Source organism: Oryctolagus cuniculus, chromosome 6, assembly GCF_964237555.1.
Source record: "Oryctolagus cuniculus chromosome 6, mOryCun1.1, whole genome shotgun sequence".
Classification (NCBI taxonomy): Eukaryota; Metazoa; Chordata; class Mammalia; order Lagomorpha; family Leporidae; genus Oryctolagus; species Oryctolagus cuniculus.
The window spans coordinates 17185953-17206782 of NC_091437.1; the positions used below are offsets into that span (position 1 = coordinate 17185953).

Sequence of the window (20830 nt, forward strand, 5' to 3'; positions counted from 1 at the left end):
TCTTGGTCCTTATTCTGCTCCAATGCCCTGAGAGAAGTAAGAGTCCTGCCTAGCCTTTGCCAGGCTCTCTTACACTGCAGTCACCTCTCCCAGGAACAAGGACTGGCAGGAGCCGGCCATGGAGATACCACTTCCGGTCAGTGTTCCGAGGCCAGCCTAGAGCCCAAAAGATCTTTCCATATCAAACCCCCTGTTCAAGATGATGAATCATCACTAAGGATTCAGGTCTTCTCCTGACTTGTCTGTCTTGTTAATACCTCTTTGTCCTGGTGGGTGCTGAGTAGACCAGTTGTTTCAGTAAGAGGGCAGCGTTTTCAGACTACTCATCCTGAGTTAGTGTGGAGGGAGTAAGGTGCCATGGGATAAATGGTCAGTTATGCAATATGGGAAACTAAGAATACCCGTCAGGCTCTTGGAGAGCCCATCATGCAGCGAAATACGTGCTGATGAGCTTCAGTGGTTTTCATCTATTGCAAACAGAGGCTCCTCCGTTTTAAAGCATGTATCTCCAACCTTGACTTTGAGGCTACTTTTTCAAAATCAGCCTGAACATTAATGAAGTATGGAGTTAGAGTTATCATGTATATTTGAATTATACACTTAACCACTGGGATAATTTAGGCTAATTGGCTCCATAGCCCCTCAATTATCTTGGTAGTTTAGAAAAATTAGTGCTTCCCATCCTGAATTACCCAAGTAATTATGATTGTGGAACTGAGCAGTTGTCATTTCATTCTGAATCATGTTCTGATACGGTTTGGCACATGTTGAAATGACTTCTTAGGATTCACCTGCTGTCCAAAGAGTTTGAGAAAGCTTAAGTGAGCGGTCTTCTAGTTCTCCTAGTTGGGAATAGCTGCCAATAAACTAGAATCAAACCTTATCTTCACAAAGATAGTCAAAAACTAATCTCTATTTGGACATGCATAGTCACAAAAATTATAATTTTTCTAGTGTAAAAAAACAAAGAAGGATATAACTTATTTTAAAATAATTTGATGATTTATGTTATTGAAAATATTAAAATTATTTATAGCAATCATACTTCCCAAGGCTACCGAACTAGTTCTTTCTTACGCATTTCGGATATTTGGATGTTGAATTTATGCTTGTTCAAGTTTGGTATAGAACATTAAGAGTTTTTCAAGTTTGGAATTCACTATGCCTGGTGGTTCCAATAGTTATAAATTTATGAGCCTTCGGGAAATAACATTAAATAGTCTTCCTTGGGCAACTTTGTCTCTGAATTCCAAATGGAATGATGCTTCCTTAGCTAATGACCAACTCAAGTGTTTTGTAAGTACATTTTCATAAGCAAGATATAGTATATGTTCTTAGCAACTTGGAAATAATTAAATCAATATATTTGTACCAAGTATTTAATATCATAATATTGAATACAGTACTGATTGACAAATTCTACAGCTATTATTTATTTAAAGTGGAGAATTAATAAATGTGTTTATACTGTATTATATTTATATAGAGAATGTATTGGATTTTTTTTAAATCATAGAGTAATGGTTTTCCCAAGCAAAGTAAACTGAAGTTTATCTGGTAAATTTAGGTAGCAGAAGTTAACATAGGCAGTTGATATCTTTTAAGGAGAAGATGCAAACCTCCTGCAAGCAATATATCCTAACATCCAAATTCTCTCAGTTGATTTGTTTTACCATAGTAAAGCACCATAAATTTAGTGGCTAACAAATGACAGCAGTTTATAGGTTGCATTTCAGGAGGCTGGCGGTCTGAGATCAAGGTGCCAGCATGGTTGGGTGCTTGTGAGAGCCCTCTTCCATGTTACAGAAGCCGATTTACCATCCAGTCCTCATAATGAAGTTAGCCCACCTAGCTCTCTGGTCTCAAAAGGGCATCTGTCCCATTCATGAGGGCTCCTCTTTCCCAAATCCCCACTTTCAAATACTATCCCATTGAGATTAGGGTTTCAACATATAAATTTGGCGAAAAGAAAGTAGGGGGATGTAAACTTTTTGTCTGCTGCACAAATCTTCTGACCTACCCTAAATTTATTAAGATTTTGATCGCACCAGCTACAGAGACTTCATATAAAAATCCATGATATTATCAAGCAGCAAAGAACATGTCCATAGATAAAATGCATTTCTCCCACCAATCCACAGAGGTCCTTTAAATGCTAAGCATTTATAAACAAATGATGATGTGAGAAGGTTGCAAATGCAAATATACCCATCTTCTATTTCTTCTGAGATGGGTGAGAAGTCAAATGAGGTGATGAGGATACAGGTTTTAAAAGACAGCCCCGAGTGGCATCTGGCACATCTGGGGCAGGCAAGAGGAAGTTAGGAAAGCTAGGAGATCTATTCCAAGGGCCGATGTTAGACCTGAAAATCATAGTTTCCTTCTGCTGCTGGTATCAGTCAAAAAGACCGATTTTCAAATAGCAATAATAAAAGCAAATATTTTTATTTTCTTTTCTCTGAAAGGCAGAAAGAGACAGAGAAATCTCCTATCCACTGGTTCATCCCCCAAATGCCAGAAATAGTCAGAGCTGGGCCAGGCAGAAAGCTGGAGGCGGGCGCTCAATCCAGGTCTCCCATGTGGGACTCAGGGACCCAACTTGAGTCATCACCACGTGCCGCCTCCCAGGGCAGGCGGCTGGAATCAGGAGCGTGACTCAAGCCCAGGCGCTGCCGTATGAGGCGTGGGTCTCCTGAGCGGTGTGTTAACTGCTGCACATGCCAGCCCGTCCAAGCAAGTGTTTGTGAGGGCTTTGCCAAGAGCTGTGTTGGGTTACTTCAGTTATTCTCCCAGTAACCCGTAGGGACCAGCTCGGATCCTCAGAGCTGCCATGAGGATTATTTCTAATTAAAGACATTTGAAGTTCAACCGATGCAGAAGAGAGAGTCATTTTCAGAATCCCCCTCTGAATATCTGGTGTTTACCAGGAGGGACATTATTCGGGTGACTGCAAGTTTTGCCCAAATTCATTTGGTAAAAGCAAAGATAAATGAAGCATTGAATTTGCATTCCCTTTCTTCACAGACCAGTTCCTAAGGTTGATATGTATAATTCATTGGAAAAAATTCCTTACGTACAATTGAAAACCTGACTCAGGGTGAAAGAATCCAGCATGCTTAAGGCTTGCGATTTGTCACATATCGGTAACAAGGAAGCTAAGCAGACAACACACAAGACATAGACCAGAGACCAGTGTCTCTCGACCTCCAGACAGGCTCTGACTTTGCACAGCTGAGCAACCGGCCCAGGAGAGCTGTTACCAGCAGCCAGCCAGGGTGCTGGAGTTCAGAGGAAGATGGTAAAGAGAAGTGGAGTGGAAATGCAAAGCTAAAACGTCCCTGGGATAACAAGCAGAGAGCGCTGCAGGAGTCCCCCAGCAGGGCTGAGCGCACTGGAACGGTCAGGTACAGAGTACCACTGCCTTCCGTTAAAACAAGCGGGAGGAGCAGACAGATTGCCCAGTGGTGTTTTTAAGCCAAAACCAAGATACAGAATAATACATTTAACATGATACTATTTTTTGTTTGCTTGTTTTTAAAAATCCACAAAATGGCATATACTTCCCAAGGGTGCGTATGAATGTGTATCTCTATATGCATACAAAAAAAAAGCATATCAGGGAAATAACCAAAGGCCACAGAAGCGAGACTTCGAGGTTACTGACTCGGGTTCACCACGACATCGGAATCAGATATCACTGCTTGTGTTTGGCAGAGACCAAGAGCAGGAGGATCATGGCAACAAGACACTGTAGAGTGGGGAAAAAGAGGAGGGTTCCAGGTATGCTATGGTCGAAGCTGTTGGAATGGGAAGCTCAAAGTGGGCTAACTAGTAGCAGGGAAGCTGCTGCTGCTGCTTTTTTTTTTTTTTTTAAGGATTTGTTTATTTATTTGAAAGTCAGAGTTAGAGAGAGAGAGAGAGAGAGAGAGATCGATCTTCCATCTGCTGGTTCACTCTCCAGTTGGCCGCAATGGCCAGAGCTGTGCTGATCCGAAGCCAGGAGCCAGGAACCAGGAGCTTCTTCCGGGTCTCCCACAAGGGTGCAGGGGCCCAAGGACTTGGCAATCTTGCACTGCTTTCCCAGGCCATAGCAGAGAACTGGATCGGAAGTGGAGCAGCCAGGACTCAAGCTGGCACCCACATAGGATGCTGGCACTGCAGGCAGCGGCTTTCCCAGCTATGCCACAGCACCGGCCATTGCAGCCATCTGGAGAGTGAACCATCAGATGGAAGACCTCTCTCTCTCTCTCTCACTCTCTCCCTCTCCCTGTGCCTCTCCTCTCTTTGTGTAACTCTGACTTTCAAATAAATAAATAAATCTTTATAAAAAAAAAAAAAAAGAAATTTGGGCCAGCGCTGCGGCTCAATAAGCTAATAATCCACCTGCAGCGCCAGCATACCGGGTTCTAGTCCCGGTTGGGGCGCCGGATTCTGTTCTGGTTACCCCTCTTCCAGGCCAGCTCTCTGCTGTGGCCAGGGAGTGCAGTGGAGGATGGCCCAGGTCCTCGGGCCCTGCACCCACATGGGAGACCAGGAGAAGCACCTGGCTTCCGGCTTCGTATCAGTGTGGTGCGCAGGCCACAGCACGCCGGCCGCAGAGGCCATTGAGGGGTGAACCAACAGAAAAAGGAAGACCTTTCTCTCTGTCTCTCTCATTGTCCATTCTGCCTGTCAAAAAAAAGAAAAAGGAAAAAAGAAATTTGTATCCCTTAAATAAAAAGTTTCTTTGGAGGGAAAAAAAAAAGTAAAGCTTTGGGGCTGGCTCTGTGGCATAGTGGGAAAAGCCTCTGCCTGCAGTGCCAGCATCCCATGTGGGCACCGGTTCAAGTCCCAGCTGCTCCACTTCTGATCCAGCTCTTTGCTGTGGCCTGGGAAAGCAGTAGAAGATGGCCCAAGTCCTTGGGCCCCTGTACCCATGTGGGACATCTGGAAGAAGCTTTGGATGGGTGCAACTCCAGCCGTTGCAGCCAATTGGAGAGTGAACCAGTGGATGGAAGACCTCTCTCTCTCTGCCTCTGCCTCTCTGTAACTCTGCCTTTCAAATAACAAATAAATCTTAAAAAAAGTAAAGCTTCTACAAGTTTTAAGTATAATGTATACCATAGGCTCTTTGTGACTGATGTTTTATAATATAAAATAAGTACCATCTATTTCTAGTTAATAGCACTTTAATCATAAATGGATTGTCAAATATTTGTCAAACATTGTTGCATCTATTGAGATTATTACACAATTTGTTTTCCTTTATCCTGTCAATGAGTTATGCTGAATATGTTTATAATATTAACTCAGTCTTTATGTATATTATTATAATTTTATGCTGTCAATATTCATTTATATTTGTTCCCTGTGTTTACTACTTTCATTGGTTTTCTCTTTTCTGTATGTTAGACCTTACATCAGAGATTATTTTACATCTATCTAAAGAACTCCCTGTAGTATTTGCTTTAGCTGCTTTCTATAAAAATGTTCAAGAAAAGTTAGTCGAGAACACAGCTAGTCAATGCCTCTGCTTATACGACAGGCAGAAAACAACACTCATAAAGCATTGCCTGCTAGTACTCTAAATTTGTATGTTCGACTGCTACTTGCAGCAGATCATGACAGCTCTATGATTCTAAAAGTTTATCTGAGCCCAGAAGAATTCTCTTAAAGAGAAGAGGAAATAATATATAGCCATATAACCATTTCTAAATGCAGTTTAAAATCTTAACATTTAAAATGCTATTATTCATCCATTTTGAATATTTTTATAATCAGAAGGACTTATTTATGGTAGGGTCTAGGTAAATGGAAGCTTTTCTTATCTCATGTACAAAAAAGTGAAAATGTACCCAGTACCCCAAATTGAGGAAAATATCTGCAATACATAATAAACAAAAAGGTTAAGAGTTTTATAAATCACTTAGGAAAAAATACTGCAATATAATGGAAATATAGGCAAAGGAAAATAATAGGCAGTTTTCAGAAAAAAAAAAACAACAAAAACAAGTGGAATCATGCTCAATGTCATTCATAGATAATTTAAAATATACAAACAAAACAATTATTTTCAATGCCAAGAGCAGTAGAATCAAAGCATTCTGATAATACATGATGTTGACAAATAGCATTTGATAGCAATATAATTAGAAACAACTTTTTTTTTTTTTTTTTTTTTGACAGGCAGAGTGAGAGAGAGTGACAGAGAGAAAGGTCTTCCTTCCGTTGGGTCACCCCCCAAATGGCAGCTACGGCCGGCGCTGCGGCCATCCGCCAATCCGAAGCCAGGAGCCAGGTGCTTCTCCTGGTCTCCCATGCGAGGGTATGGCCCAAGGACTTGGGCCATCCTCCACTGCCTTCCCTGGCCACAGCAGAGAGCTGGCCTGGAAAAGGAGCAACTGGGACAAAATCCGGCGCCCCAACCGGGACTAGAACCTGGGGTGCCAGTGCCGCAGGCAGAAGATTAGCCAAGTGAGCCGCAGTGCCGGCCGGAAACAACTTTTTAAAATGTTTCTATTTTCTAAGCCATAACTCTATACCTAGGAACTTTAATTTATTTAGTTTACAGAAATTTATTAAAATTCAATGATGTTTAGTCTTCTACCCAGTGACCAGCCGTGGTGCTTGCCTTCAGAATTTACCCAAAAAATAAACTCTCAACATCACAAAGTATATGTTCCAATGTATTTATTGATCTGTTATTGGTACTAAAAAATCCTGAAAATTATCTAAATAGCCATCAATTGGTCTTCCTGATTAAATAGCTATATCCAGTCAACAGTATTCAACATTCAAAAGATAGAATTATGCATAATGTTAAAGCAACAAAAACACCCTGTGTCATCATGACCCATTCATGTTTATGTACAAGTTATATATTATTTTCAGGAAGCAAGAGGCACTTACTGAGGCAGTTATGTAAAGCAGAACATCAGGGAGATGAATTGCTAGGAACTTTGTTTTTCATTTTATATCTTTATGCCTGTTTTACATATTTATTTTACTATGTATATTTATAATATTTCCACATAAAATATTTTTAAATATTTTTTGGATGGTTAAAAAAAATTTTTTAACCGAGTTCTAGTCCCGGTCGGGGCGCCGGATTCTGTCCCGGTTGCCTCTCTTCCAGGCCAGCTCTCTGCTATGGTCAGGGAGTGCAGTGGAGGATGGCCCAAGTCCTTGGGCCCTGCACCCCATGGGAGACCAGGAGAAGCACCTGGCTCCTGGCTTCGGATCAGCGCGGTGCGCCGGCCACAGCGCGCTGGCCACGGCGGCCATTGGAGGGTGAACCAACGGCAAAGGAAGACCTTTCTCTCTCTCTCTCTCACTGTCTACTCTGCCTGTCAAAATAAAAATAAAAATAGCTCTTTTTGTAATGCTGCCAAAAAACATTTTGGAGAAATGTAACCACATGAATAGTTGCCCACAAGCCACAATCATTCTCTGATACATATGGAATAGAATTTACCTTAGCCACATTGAATTTCAATACAATGACTAGAAAAGAATGGAATTCCATTTTTTCTTTCTAGATGTTACTTTAAAATTCATTTTATAATAAAATCCAATACTATAGTATAAATAGTTTGTTTTCCTTTCGGCACATCACTGAAGACATGGCAAAGAACCTTTAAAATAATACCATGCTTGATAAAAATCCCTTGGGCAGACAGTGTGTTATTATCTATTGAAGGTGAAGGGAATTTCAGAGAGCTTATGGAAAAATAAAATTAAAAAATAAATTTATATTGGTACAGAAAGATTCTGAATTCTATGCATGGTTTCCTCATAATACACATTTTCCCTTCAAGTGTCCTCCTCCATACACTAAGAACTATAAATACCCTGCTAAATATGTGTCTTAGAGAAACTTAGAGATGCATCATCCTGACACTTGCACAGAAATGTTCCCAGCATCAGCACCTGCAACGCAAAACCAAAGGCTAACATGGAAACCACCAAAATATTTCTTAACAGGAAAGTAGTTTTATTAATTCTATTATACCCATCCACAGTAGAACTACAATGTGAAAGTAATTACATAAACATATGCTGAAAGGAAGACAAAAAAGAAACATGCAGTGTGAACCCATTTATATCATGGTTAGGGATGCATTTTCAGAAAGTAAACCCAAGGAAATGCAGATCAGCGGTCTGGGAGTAGGGAGAATGGCATGATCTGGAAGGAGCTTTGAGTACCCGGCAGTGTCATGTTTCAGGCCTTGATGGTGAGTTAGAATTTTCTTCAAAATCTGCACATGTGTTCTAAACACTTCTCTCTATACATGTTATTTATCATAATTTATCATAAAGTGAAGTACCCTATGCCACTGTGCATTAAATCAGCAGTTCACAGTAACCAGTATTTTACAGTTTCAAGGGGTATCTTATGTTAGTTTCCAAAGAGTCATCCCTACGCTTGTGGAATGAATTCTAAGGTTTGGGCATTTATAATCCAAAAATAAAGTGTAGAGAGGCTGAGCAAGGAGGAGCTGTGCTCAACTGCCACAGTAAAATCGGAGCAGAGAACAGATTTCATATTTAGATTAGAAGATGGAACTTCTAATCCCTTCTTCATTCTTAGATCTCTATTCTTCACTCATAACTTAGATATAGCCCATTCTTTTTTTTAAAGAATATTATACTTCATGATCAGTTTATTTACTAAATTGCCAATGTTCTTCAACAATCATACTAATATGACTTTTCTGTTATTGTTAGTCTTATTCACCTAGCCTGCACTCAAACAGTCTTAGAGATGAAAAAGTAGAAGAAACATGTTAAAATCCTTAAAATCAGATTGCATCTACAAACCATGAGTCTGTTAAAAACTAATTAAAAATTTTAAAAAAGAATAAACCAATGCAAAAAAAAAAATTTTGTAACTATCCAAAAAAAATTCTTAAAATCAGGCACTTAAAAAAAATTTTGAGGTGAGCATTTGGGTTCACAGTTAAGACCGGTTAAGGCATCGGTGTCCCATATCTGAGTGCCCGAGGTTCAATTCCTGGCTCTGGCTTCTAATTCTTATTTCCAGGAAATGCAGACCATGGAAGGCAGCAGGTAATGACTCAAGTGACTGGTTCTCTGCCATTCACTTGGGAAACCTGGATTGGGTTCCCAGCTCCCTGCCTAAGCCAAATCCAATCCTGTCCCTTACAGATATTTGGAGAGTAAACTAGCAGGCGAGAGTACATGCTCTTTTTCGCTTCCTCTCTCATAATAAATGTAAAAAAGAAAAAAACTTCTCATCTCGAAGTCCACCTCCAAACATACGGCTGTGATGGTAGAGCAGGGAGAAGTTCAGAACTGTCTTGGTATACACACACACAGAGAGACCCCACAAACCATTTTGTAAGGGGAAAATCTCTTTAAAGTGTTAACCTGTGTTAATTTTTGCGTAGCATTTGTAGGCACACTTTCAGTTACATGCTCAACATAATTACCGTTTCAATGCTGGTATTAAAATTGTTTTATGACCCTTTAAAACAGGTTTCTAGCTACAGGCAGGACGCAGCATTATGGAGCCTTCCATGGCGGGCCATGTGATTGCCCAGTAAAACACTGTATTTCTCCATCTGCTGTGAGTGGCTGAGCGCCTGCATTTTAGGCAATACAACAAAGTGTGCACATGCATGCATACTTGTGTGTGTGTGTGTGTGTGTGTGTGTGAGAGAGAGAGAGAGAGAGAGAGAGAGAGAGAAGGAAGCTAACTGGTTCAAACATAAAAATATTTTATGACTATAAAATATAAATGTTTATCCACAGCCGGCACTTGGCCTAGTGGTTAGGATACCTGCATCCCGTATCAGGCTGCCCGGCTTCAGGTCCTTGCTCCAACTTCCTGCTAATATGTACCCTGAGAGGCAGTGATGATGGCTTAAGTGACTCAGTTCCTGCAGCCTGTATGGGAGTCCTGGATTGACTGAGTTCCTGGCTCCTGACTTTTCCCTGGTCCAGCCCAAGCAAGCCCCGGTGGGTATCTGGGGAGTGAACCAGCAGTTAGGAGCTCTCTTTAACTGTATCTGTCTCTGCCTCTTTGAGAAAGAAATGTCTGTCTTAAGCACTGGAAATTGAGGATTATGTAACAGCACATTTTAAAGTAAAAGTCTGGATAATCAGTTAAATTATTTGTAGGAAATGGTCAAATCATTTAAGTATAACAAAGCAAAAATAACGGTTAGAATTAGGGGATAAAAGTAAAATCTTAAAAATGTACATTTTAATTTATACATATAAATGATGTCGTAATAGTAAATGTCTCCCTAAGTAATGTATCAAAGGAAACAATTGCAAAGAAAAGACTGAGATATTTCACAGCAATGTTTTAAAATTTTTTCCTCACAGAAAGTTACATTTTCTGAATAACTGAATGTCACTTTTATGATGAAAACACTGCAATGCACCTGAGAAGTGGGGAGAAACCAATTCAGTGTATGGTTTATAACCACAATTCACGTTGGTAAGACGCTGAAAAACGGCAAAGAGCATTGTGTTGATTCTTGGTTGTGAGCTGCAGAAACTAACTCCGAGTTAAATTCAAAGAGGGAGTTCACTCCCCAAATGATTGCAGTAGTCAGGCCTGTAACAAGACAAAGCCAAGCCAGAAACAAGGAGCTTTATCCAGCTCCCCTATGTGGATGGCAGAGGCCCAAATACTTGGGCCATCTTCTGCTGCTTTCCCAGGCCATTAGCAGAGAGCTGGATCAGAAGTGGAGCAGCTGGGACTTGAACTAGCACCCACAAGGGATGCCGGAGCTGCAGGGAGAGGCTTAGCCCACTGTGCCATAGCACTGGCAATGGTGACTGCATTACCCTATCCAAAGTGCACAATTGTAAGGCAAGCCAGGCTGGGACCTTTGATCATAGGCTCACAGTTTGGCTGGGGCACCAGAGTTCTCTCACACGGTGACCTTCTCAGACTGTATGCAGAGAGGTCAGTCCCCACTCCACCAGATACAACAACAAAACTTAAATGTTATCACCAAAGTAAAACAGAAAGGAAGCTGGACTTCCAGAATGTAGCAAATGTTTACTATAGAAGTCCATAGTCAATTCAGAAATAAAGATACATCAATGATTAATAAAATTCTTAAACTGTGCTCTCACTAGCAGTGGTGTAAAAATTAAACTATTTTTTGCTAATCAGATTGACAAAGATTAAGATGGCTCTTACTCAGAACTTGCAAGTGGTGGTAGAAGACAAACCCTCAAACTGAAGAAGCTGACAGAACTTTCCCAAGGATCATTGGCAACACATGCCAAAGTTTTAGACAAATGCAGAACCAGCAATTTCACTTCTAGGAATTTATGCTAAATAAGAATTAATTGAGGAACAGATACATGTGCAGAGACAGTCAATGCAGCATTGCTTGCTGTTATTTATAAGCAAAGGAAATAGGAATAGACATTAGGCATAGAGGTTGGGATGCTGTTTAGGAAGGCTGCATCACTTAGCAGAGTGCTGCACTTTGGATTCCAGCTTCCTGCTACTGCACGCCCAGAAAGGCAGCAGGTGATGGCTCAGGTACTCGGTCCCTGCCATCCACGTACTACGTCGTAAACCTAGATTTGGGTTTCTGGTTCCTTAATTTGGCCTGGCTCAGCCCCAGCTGTTACGGGCATTTGGGGAGTGAACTAGCAAATGGGAGATCTCTGTCTCTCAAATGAATATAATTAGCTAATTAATAAAAAAATAAACTAAATGTTCAAAAATAGGTGACAGATTCAGTAAATTATGTTAAATTAATATGATGCAATATTATAAAGCCTTTTGGAAAGCACACAGCTGCAACATATTTACTTTTTAAAAAAATTTATTTGAGAGGTAGAGTTACAGAGAAGGAAAGACAAAGAGAAAAGCCCTCCAAATGCTGGTTCACTCCCCAGGTGGCTGCAATGGCCAGAGCTGGGCCAATGCAAAGCCAGGAGCCAAAGCTTCTTTCGGGTCTCCCACATGGGTACAGGGGCCCAAGCATTTGGGCAGTCTTTCCCCTGCCTTCCCAGGCTACAGCAGAGAACTGGATCAGCTGGGACGGTAGTGCCTAAATGGGATGCTGGCAGTGCGGACAGAAGCTTAGCCTACTATGCCCCAGCACTGGCCCCCATATTCACTTCTATATACTGCAAAATGTTTATATTATTGGTTCAGTTTTCAGAATTACAAAATATAAAAAAATCATTTTGTAGGGGCCGGTGCTGTGGTGTAGCAGGTAAAGCCGCCACCAGCAGTGCCAGCATCTCATGTGGGCGCTAGTTCGAGACCTGGCTGCTCCATTTCCGATACAGCTCTCTGCTGTGGCTAGGAAAGCAGTGGAAGATGGCCCAAGTCCTTGGGCTTGGGCACCCACATGGGAGACCCAGAGGAAGCTCCTGGCTTCAGACTGGCGCAGCTCCAGCCATTGCAGCCAATTGGGGAGTGAAATAGCAGATGCAAGACCTCTTTGTCTCTGCCTCTACTCTCTCTGTGTAACTGTGACTTTCAAATAAATAAATAAATTTTAAATCATTTTGTAAAGTTACATATCATTTTGGGATGAGGATATTATCAATTCCATGGGCTTTTTTTTCCCTAGGACTTCTGTATTAAACATGTATTTCCATGATAATTTGAAAAGTAATATAAATAATGAGTATCTACAGAATTGGGATGTTATTAAATCCTTGATATATATTTTGTAATTTTGTGCCTTTTTGGTTTTTTAAAGATTTATTTATTTATTTACGAGAGAGAGGTATCTTCCATCCGTTATTTCACTCCCAAAATCACTGAAACAGCAGGCACATTAGCAGAGAGCTTGATTGGAAGTGGAGCAGCTGGGACTCGAACCAGCACCCATCTGGGACGCCAACACTGCAGGTGGAGGCTTAACCTTTATGCCACCACAATATGGTTCCAATTTTGTGTCTTTAGATATTGGTTGCAAGAGAGGTGGGCATTTGGTTCAGAACTCTTCAGTACCAGAAACATTTCTGACTAATCAGAGGAGCTGATTCTCAGGGCAGGTGCTAAGTCAGCAGGTAGCCTGGTTTTAAGTGCAAACAATTACTTGAACTGTAAAGACCTGTCTTTACCTTTATAACCATTACTTTGTTTGTTTAAACTGGAATATTGAACCTAATCGTTTTGGCCCACACTGAAAGGAAGGTTAAATTACTTGGAAAGGACCCCAAATTAATAAAAATGATTACATACTTAGAAATTGGGTTCCATAAAGACAAGCAAGGGGAAATCATTTGGAGAATAAAACTGAAAATAACCTCACATTTTATGGGCTACCATAACCTCTGAAAAATATAAGAAGCAAAACATTTGGATTGTTACAGAAATAATTTATTTTTATTTATTTATTTTGACAAGCAGAGTTAGACAGTGAGAGAGACAGAGAGAAAGGTCTTCCTTCTGTTGGTTCACCCCCAAAACGGCTGCCACGGCCGGCGCACTGCGCCGATCCGAAGCCAGGAGCCAGGTGCTTCCTCCTGGTCTCCCATGCAGGTGCAGGGCCCAAACACTTGGGCCATCCTCCACTGCCTTCCCAGGCCACAGCAGAGAGCTGGTCTGGAAAAGGAGCAACCGGGACAGAATCCGGTGCCCAGACCGGGACTAGAACCCGGGGTGCCAGCACCGAAGGCGGAGGATTAGCCAAGTGAGCCGTGGCGCCGGCCTGTTATAGGAATAATTTAGTCATTAGACTGAATATTATTTTGTTTTTCAGATTTATTTATTTGAAAAGCAGAGTGAGAGCAACAGCGAGCAAGAGAGAATATTTTCATCTGCTTGTTCACTACAACCAACCCTAAATGGCCACAACAGCCAGGGTTGGCCCAGGCTGAAGCCTGGTCTCCCATGTGAGTGCCAGAGACCAAGTACTTAGGCCATCATCCTCTGCCTTCCCAGCTGCACTAGCAGGGAGTTGAATCAGAAGCAGAGTGGCTGGGACTCGAACCAGTGCTCCAATATGGGACGCCGGTGTCATAAGCAGCAGCTTTAGCCCCTGAACCACAACACCAGCCCCTGTTCTGTTCTGAAATAAGTATTTCAGTAATTATTAATGTCCGGTGCTGTGTCTGGAAGCACTTACAAGCATTTGAATGTGTTGTTAAGGAAAATAAAATCCTTTTCCTGAAAACCAAAACAAGAATCTTTCAAAATAAGGACTTACTGCATTACCATTTAAGATTCTCTCCCTATTTAAGGTTTTTAAGGATTTCAGGCATCTTAGAAAAATTATGAAAACACATCTCAGTTATACTTATGTCTTTTTAAAAGTGAAAAAGTGGATTACTCATTTAGGCAGATACTAGAGGACAGCAATTAGAAGTTTTTCATATACAGGTATGCAATTTCGTTAGGAAACCGGTACATTGCTTGACTGTAAATTGTGTGTGGGAGCAGCTGAAGTGATAATGAAGGGTGTGTGCGTGTGTGTTTTCTAAGTGTGTTTGTGTTTAGATTTTTTTTTAATAGCATGGTGCAATACAGTGAATGTAGACAAAATGTCCATTAGCATTTTGGTGCTCATTAGTTTTAAAGGGTCCAGTGGAATAAAAAAAATGGATGTAAGGTGCTAAGAATGGTGCTTTGTCTGGACTGGTCCAACTCCCACACAAGTGGCAGCAAAACAATACCAACAACTGCTTTAGAAAGCTGAACCAGAAAAATAAATCACATGTTACTGACAAAACATACTTAAATATTTTTGAAAATCAAAACAAAAATTAAAATAGACTAAACAGCACACAATCACATACACAAAAAGATACAAGTTAAAAGGGTTGGCTTAGTACTGCTTTTAAAAATAAATACGGGTTTTAGAAGTCTTAGATGGGGGCTGGCCTTGTAGTGTAGAGGGTAAAGTCGCTGCCTGCAATGCTGCATTCCATAGGGACACCTGTTCGAGTCCTGACTGCTCCACTTCTGATCCAGCTACCTGCTAATGTGCCCAGCGAAGCAGCAGCAGATGGCCCAAGTGCTTGGGTCCCTGCAGCAATGTGGAAGACCCAGACAAAGCTCAAAGCCTTCTGGCTTCAGCCTGGCCCAGCCCTGGCCACTGAGTCCATCTGGAGAGTGAACCAATGGAAGAAAGATCTCTCTATGTCTGTGCCTCTCTCTCTGTAACTGTGCCTTTCAAATATAAAAAATACATCTTAGAAAAAAAAGTCTTCATGTTTACATACATTAGGCCCTGTTCTAAGCACCTTACAACTAGCAGTCCATGTAAAATCCATCTAACTATGAAGCAACTAACGCTGTGACTCCCCATTCATCAGACGAGAAAACTGAGGCATAGGGGTCACACAGAGGTCACAGCTGTGAAGCTGCGTCTCTAATCCAGGCACTTTGGTGCTGGTAGCTATGGCTGTGTTTGCACTTTTTTTTTTTTTTTTAAGATTTATTTATTTTACCTGAAGGTCAGAGTTACACAGAGAGAAGGAGAGGCAGAGAGAGAGACAGGTCTTCCATCCCCTGGTTCATTCCCCAATTGACCACAACAGTTGGAGCTTCACTGATCCGAAGTCAGGAGCCAGGAGCTTCTTCCAGGTCTCCCACCCGGGTGCAGGAGCCCAAGCACTTGGACCATCCTCCACTGCTTTCCCAGGCCACAGCAGAGAGCTGGATCAGAAGTAGAACAGCCAGGACTCAAACTGGCACCCGTATGGGATGCCAGCACTGCAGGCAGCAACTTCACCCACTACGCCACAGCGCCGGCCCCTGTGTTTGCAACTTCTAAGCTATCGTGTAGAAGTATTTACTTCATATATTGATATTTGATAATGATTTTGAACTTTGACAATCACAGCCTGTACAGCTAGAAGTATACCAGTAAATCAGTGCAGAAGGAAAGTAACTTGCTGACAGCGAATTTGAGCTGGAAGAGGTTTCCTTGACTTGCTTTATGACAAATGCTTGTGTAGGAGGAAGTAGGGAATAAGGAAAGAGACTGTTTATTTCAAATCCACTTGTTATAAACTTACTATCTGCATAAGCAAAACATGAAATATAAAATTTATTCTTAAAATGTGGGCTGTTCTTTGAAATATATTTTACAAACATGATTTTAAATATCTAGAGAAAAAGCACAGTAAGGTTTTGACTAATGTTTAATTTTGTATCTGACTTAAAATCTCTACACTATTTTTAATTAAAGAGGAATGCAACTGGGAATTAGGTAAGAAAACAAAATTATGACATTTACGGCATAAACAAGCATCTCTAGGGTAACATTTTTCTTTTTTCCATGATGGGATAATCACTTTCTTTCTCAAGGGTAATACCGCGGACTTAATCTGTATGCTGCCTGCCAGCTAGTAAAGTAACAAAACCACAACCAGGTAGCACTGGAGCACAGCCCGTTCCACTGAGCCTGGCTGTGACAAACTGATTTTACCGTGGTCCACGGTTTGGTTCCACACATGTTCGAACACTGCAGATATGAGGAGCTGTGGACCTAACCTAGTGTATGTCTCCTTTTAGGATACTTCAGTGTTTGAGAAATGAGAGATTTGGAACAACAACCTAAATCCCTTGGAGCCCTATGACATTTTAAGTACATTCAATGGATAGTATTCTGTCCATTGATACGCAGGTTGTTAGAGGCTGCCCTGCAGGCCAGAGGAAGAAATGAGCAAAATAAGCCGAATGTGCCTGCTTTGATAACAGGGACACTGAGTGGGTGCCTCCTACACGGACATCTGGCAAATGGACCACAGGATGTTAACAGTGAACTCAACAGGAGACCTCTCCTACGGTTTCTGCAAGGTGCAGAAATGTATTTTGATTCCCTCTTCCATTTCTTTCTTTTGTGGTGAATCAGTACTAATAAAGTCAGTCCTTGTATTTATGGTTTAACGTTCTTCTTTCTCTCCTTCTTGGCCCTGTTCAACACTGCCAACCCTACTTGAAATTGCCTTTGTCTGGTTCTCTTCCTGCCTCTTAGGCCACTCCTTCCACCTTTGTAGGCCTCTTATCTAGTTCTTACACGTTGCAATGACTTTATTGCACTTATCATCTGTAAAATGGGGTTACTCCTATGATTTTTTTTCCCTGTGGCCTTGTGAGAATTAAGATTATGAATGTGAAGACTATCCATGGAGTACTGTCTATAAATGTTAGCTAATATTACTATTATCTCATGAATTTATTAGTGAACTGGTTCCGTGCCTTGCCTTGCAGTCTTCCTCTTCTCCAGTCTTCTCTCCACAACCTAACTAGAACTTTAATAAATCACATCAGATCATGTGATCCTGTCTCCCAGGAAACCCATCAGTAGTTTTCGAGTGCTTTCAGAATAAAGACAAACGCATCTCATAGCACTCTTGCTCCTTAATCCCTGTGCCTTAGCCACACTAACTTCAGGCTTCTTGCATGGTCCTTGTTCACTCCCCTAGGGCTTTTGCCCACGATATTTCCTTCGAAACCCCCTGCAAGTTTCGGTTTAAATTGTCCCTCTGGCCACTGCCAGGAAGTCACTTCCTTCCCAAGTCTGCCCTGTCAGTTCTGCAGTCTCATTGTACCATATTCCTCTCCCCTAGAACTTCTCGGTTTGCAACTGCACATTTATACGGTGACTACTATTTATAATTGCTATAGCTTCCTTTGTGTTTCCTCCACGTGACATCTCAGACTGAACTTTTGTTATTCACCCCACCAGTCTTCTTGTTGCTCAAGCTCAAAGCCTTGGATTTGGACACTGCACATGCAACAGCAAATTCTATTGCCTCTCAAGAATTTAACCAGCTACCTGCATTTCCACAGTTACCCACATCATCACTTTCTGGAATGTCACAATACCTCTCAACACATCTTGCTCCTTTCTCTGCCCCCAGCACTGATGCTCTTGCCTACTTACAAGACAACTACCCTGATCCTTTAAATAGTCATGTGTCACTTAAGGATAGGGGTACATCCTGAGAAATGCGTGGTGAGGCAATTTTGTTGTTATGTAAACATCATCAAGTGTGCTTACACAAACTCAGACGGCATAGCCTGTTGCTCCTAGGTTACAGATCAGCACAGCCAGTGGCTGTATTGAGCATGGTAGGCAATTGTAACTAAGGATTTGTGCATCTAAGTGCAGAAAGGCACAGTAAAAACAATAGGTAACAAGGCTTTTTCAGTCCCATTATCATCTGATGGGACCGCTGTCATGTATATGGTCCAGTGCGGAGCGAAATGTCATTATGCAGCGCATGTGTCACCCCTCTACCGAGACTCTCCACCACTGACCACATGCTATGGGCTGAATCATGTAGGTTCCAAATTATACGTTCAGGTTCTACCTGGGCCCCCACGCAGCTGAACTGGAGGCAGCCGTTTTAAGGGGATCTTAAGGCTAACAGAGGTGGCAAGGGTGGAGCCCTGATGCACAGAAGTGACGTCCTCTGAAGAACAGGAAGAGCCAGGGGAGGCCCGTGTCCACCTTGTGAGGACACACTGAGTCAGCCGCTGCTAACCAGAAAAGGGCCTCCTCACCTCCGGGGCTGGAGCATCCGGAATTGAGCTGGTGGTATCAGGTTAAGGCAGCCTGAGCCCACTCACACACGGCTCCACTAGCACTGAAGCCCAGAGCTGACTCAGAGCTGTCACATCCCTCATCCCCTAACTTTCCGGCCTCATCGCTCATCTGGTCAGCAGCTCCAGCCAGCCTGGCCCACGGGCCGTTCACACAGCCTCTGCTGCTGCCCTGCCTGGAAGGTTTTCTCCTAAGTTCCTGTCACTCACTCCTGCACCCAGATGTCCCCTTTCACTGCAGACATCCGATGGGAACTTTGGCCACCCCCACCTCACCCACTACATCCTTTCCCCTTCCTTGGCGAGCTGTTCCTGCAGCCAGGCAGTCCGCCTTTCACCTACTCGTCCTGTCTGTCCTCTCACTAGTGCGCTCCAGGAGAAGCCATGGCCTGTTCTGTTCACGCTCCATTCCCAGGACACAGGGAGCTCACGGTAGGCGCTCGTGTGCTCAGTTACATGGCCATGGACCCAGATGAGCTCTGCAGCTGAAAGGGAGCACGAAGGCCAGTCACTAATGCGGGCTCCCTACCAGAAAGCTGCGCTTCTGTTCCTGGTCTCTTCTGGTTTTCTGTTACTCCTGGAGCTCTAGGAGCCCTGGGTACCTGGTGCAAGCGCCGTTCCTTCCTCTGTTAGGGACCATAACAGAGGAAAGGTTGTCAATGAGATGCAGGTTAATCACAATGCACTGGCTGGCACCGGGGCTCACTAGGCTAATCCTCCGCCTTGCGGCGCCGGCACACCGGGTTCTAGTCCCGGTCGGGGCGCCGGATTCTGTCCCGGTTGCTCCTCTTCCAGGCCAGCTCTCTGCTGTGGCCAGGGAGTGCAGTGGAGGATGGCCCAAGTGCTTGGGCCCTGCACCCCATGGGAGACCAGGAGAAGCACCTGGCTCCTGCCATCGGATCAGCGCGGTGCAGCCATTGGAGGGTGAACCAACGGCAAAGGAAGACCTTTCTGTCCACTCTGCCTGTCAAAAACAAAAAAAACAAAAAAACAAAAAACAACCTACACACCACAATGCACTGAGGGCTGCGTGGCTGCAGCATGTACAGTGTTTTCAAATGGCTCTGTATATTCTGATGCTCTTCCATCCCCTTCAAGGGCTCAGCAAGGGATGGTGTTGATCCGCATAAATATTTAAAATGCAGAAATACACTATGTAATTACAAAAGAGAGAACCAGAGGAAGCCATTGTCTTCATTGGGTAGAATACTGATTTGCTGCTAAGAAAGTTAAAGCAACTCGGCTCCTCTGCTGTTTCTGTTAAAAATGGGAATTCCTCACAAGCCAGACCAGCCAGTGACTTCCCGGGAAGAGCCCACATTACTTGTTGCCCGTCACTGTGTTCTGGAGGGCTGAGCTCTTGCGAACGCCTTCCCTTTAACACCGGCTCGAGACCGTTTCACAGCTAAGCTCCCTTCTCACCTTCAAAACCACAGCCTTTAAAACGGAGGCGCCACGGGCAGTGTGGACACACCCACCGCCTCGCCGCGGAATTCATCGCTGCTTATGCAAATCTCGCCCGGCCCGGCGGGGCTGAGCCTCCCACCAGACCTGGGCCCCGAGTAGGCGCCAGGGCCGCCGCGGGCCTCGCCGGCGGCCGCCCCCGGCCCGCGGGCCCCACCAGAAGGCCCGCAGCATCGCCCGCAGGAAGCAGGGCCGCTGGCCGCGTCAGCCGGGCCTCGGGTACCACGCGCCCTGAGGCGCGGGGAGGGAGGGGGAGTCGCAGCCCCGTCGCCCTGCCGCATCTCGCGAGATCTCGCCGGCTCGGCCCAAGCACTGCGAGTTCGCAACTAAAAAAAAAAAAAAAAGCGAGGTGGCGAAAGCCCCCGAAGCCGCCGCCGCCGCGGTGGCAGCTGCCGCGAGAGCATCAGCCGCCACCGGCGCGCGCCGAGGCAGGGCCCGCGCGGCGTCCGCGGCCTGCGCGGCCGGCCCCTGACGCGCGGCCCCGGGCGGAGCTGGGGGCGGCGGCCGGGGGCCCGCTCCTCTGGGCTGCGGCGCGCGGCTGGCGAGGGTGGCGGCCGGGCGGGAGGAGAGCGACGGAAGAGGCGGCGGCATAGAGGGCTTCCCTTCGCGACGGGCGGTGAGGCGACGCGCGGCCGCGCCTGCTCCCGGCCGGCCGTGACCCCCGCGGTCGCGTGGGGCCGCGCGGCGGGACCCCGGGAGGGCCGGGGCGCCCGGGGAGCGCTCGGCGCGCGCCACTGCGGGACCGCGGGTGGGCGGGCTGAGGGGCGGAGGAGCCGCCGGCCCCGCCCCCCGCGTGCTGCAGCCGGAGCCGCTACCGCCGCGGCCCCGCCGAGCCTTTAAACAGCGGGGCCCGCCCCGCGCCCGCCGCAC

General features: G+C 44.2%; 1 protein-coding gene across 5 annotated transcripts in view; it reads right to left on the reverse strand.

Moving 5' to 3' along the window:
• The window catches only part of LOC138850132 (ribosomal large subunit pseudouridine synthase B), a 60039-nt gene extending 39342 nt beyond the window's left edge, over positions 1–20697 (reverse strand). For 2 of the 5 annotated variants that reach the window (XR_011389685.1, XR_011389684.1), the window contains exon 1: positions 19026–20697. Coding sequence is in view for 2 of the 5 variants with exons in the window: in XM_070076073.1 (XP_069932174.1) it covers positions 19936–20241 (306 nt within the window). In the remaining 3 variants the exon portion in view is untranslated. Of the gene's footprint in view, positions 1–7350 lie in introns of those variants that run through there. The other 3 variants (XR_011389686.1, XM_070076072.1, XM_070076073.1) reach the window with 3 other exon arrangements.
• Between the last annotated feature and the right edge of the window lie 133 nt (positions 20698–20830).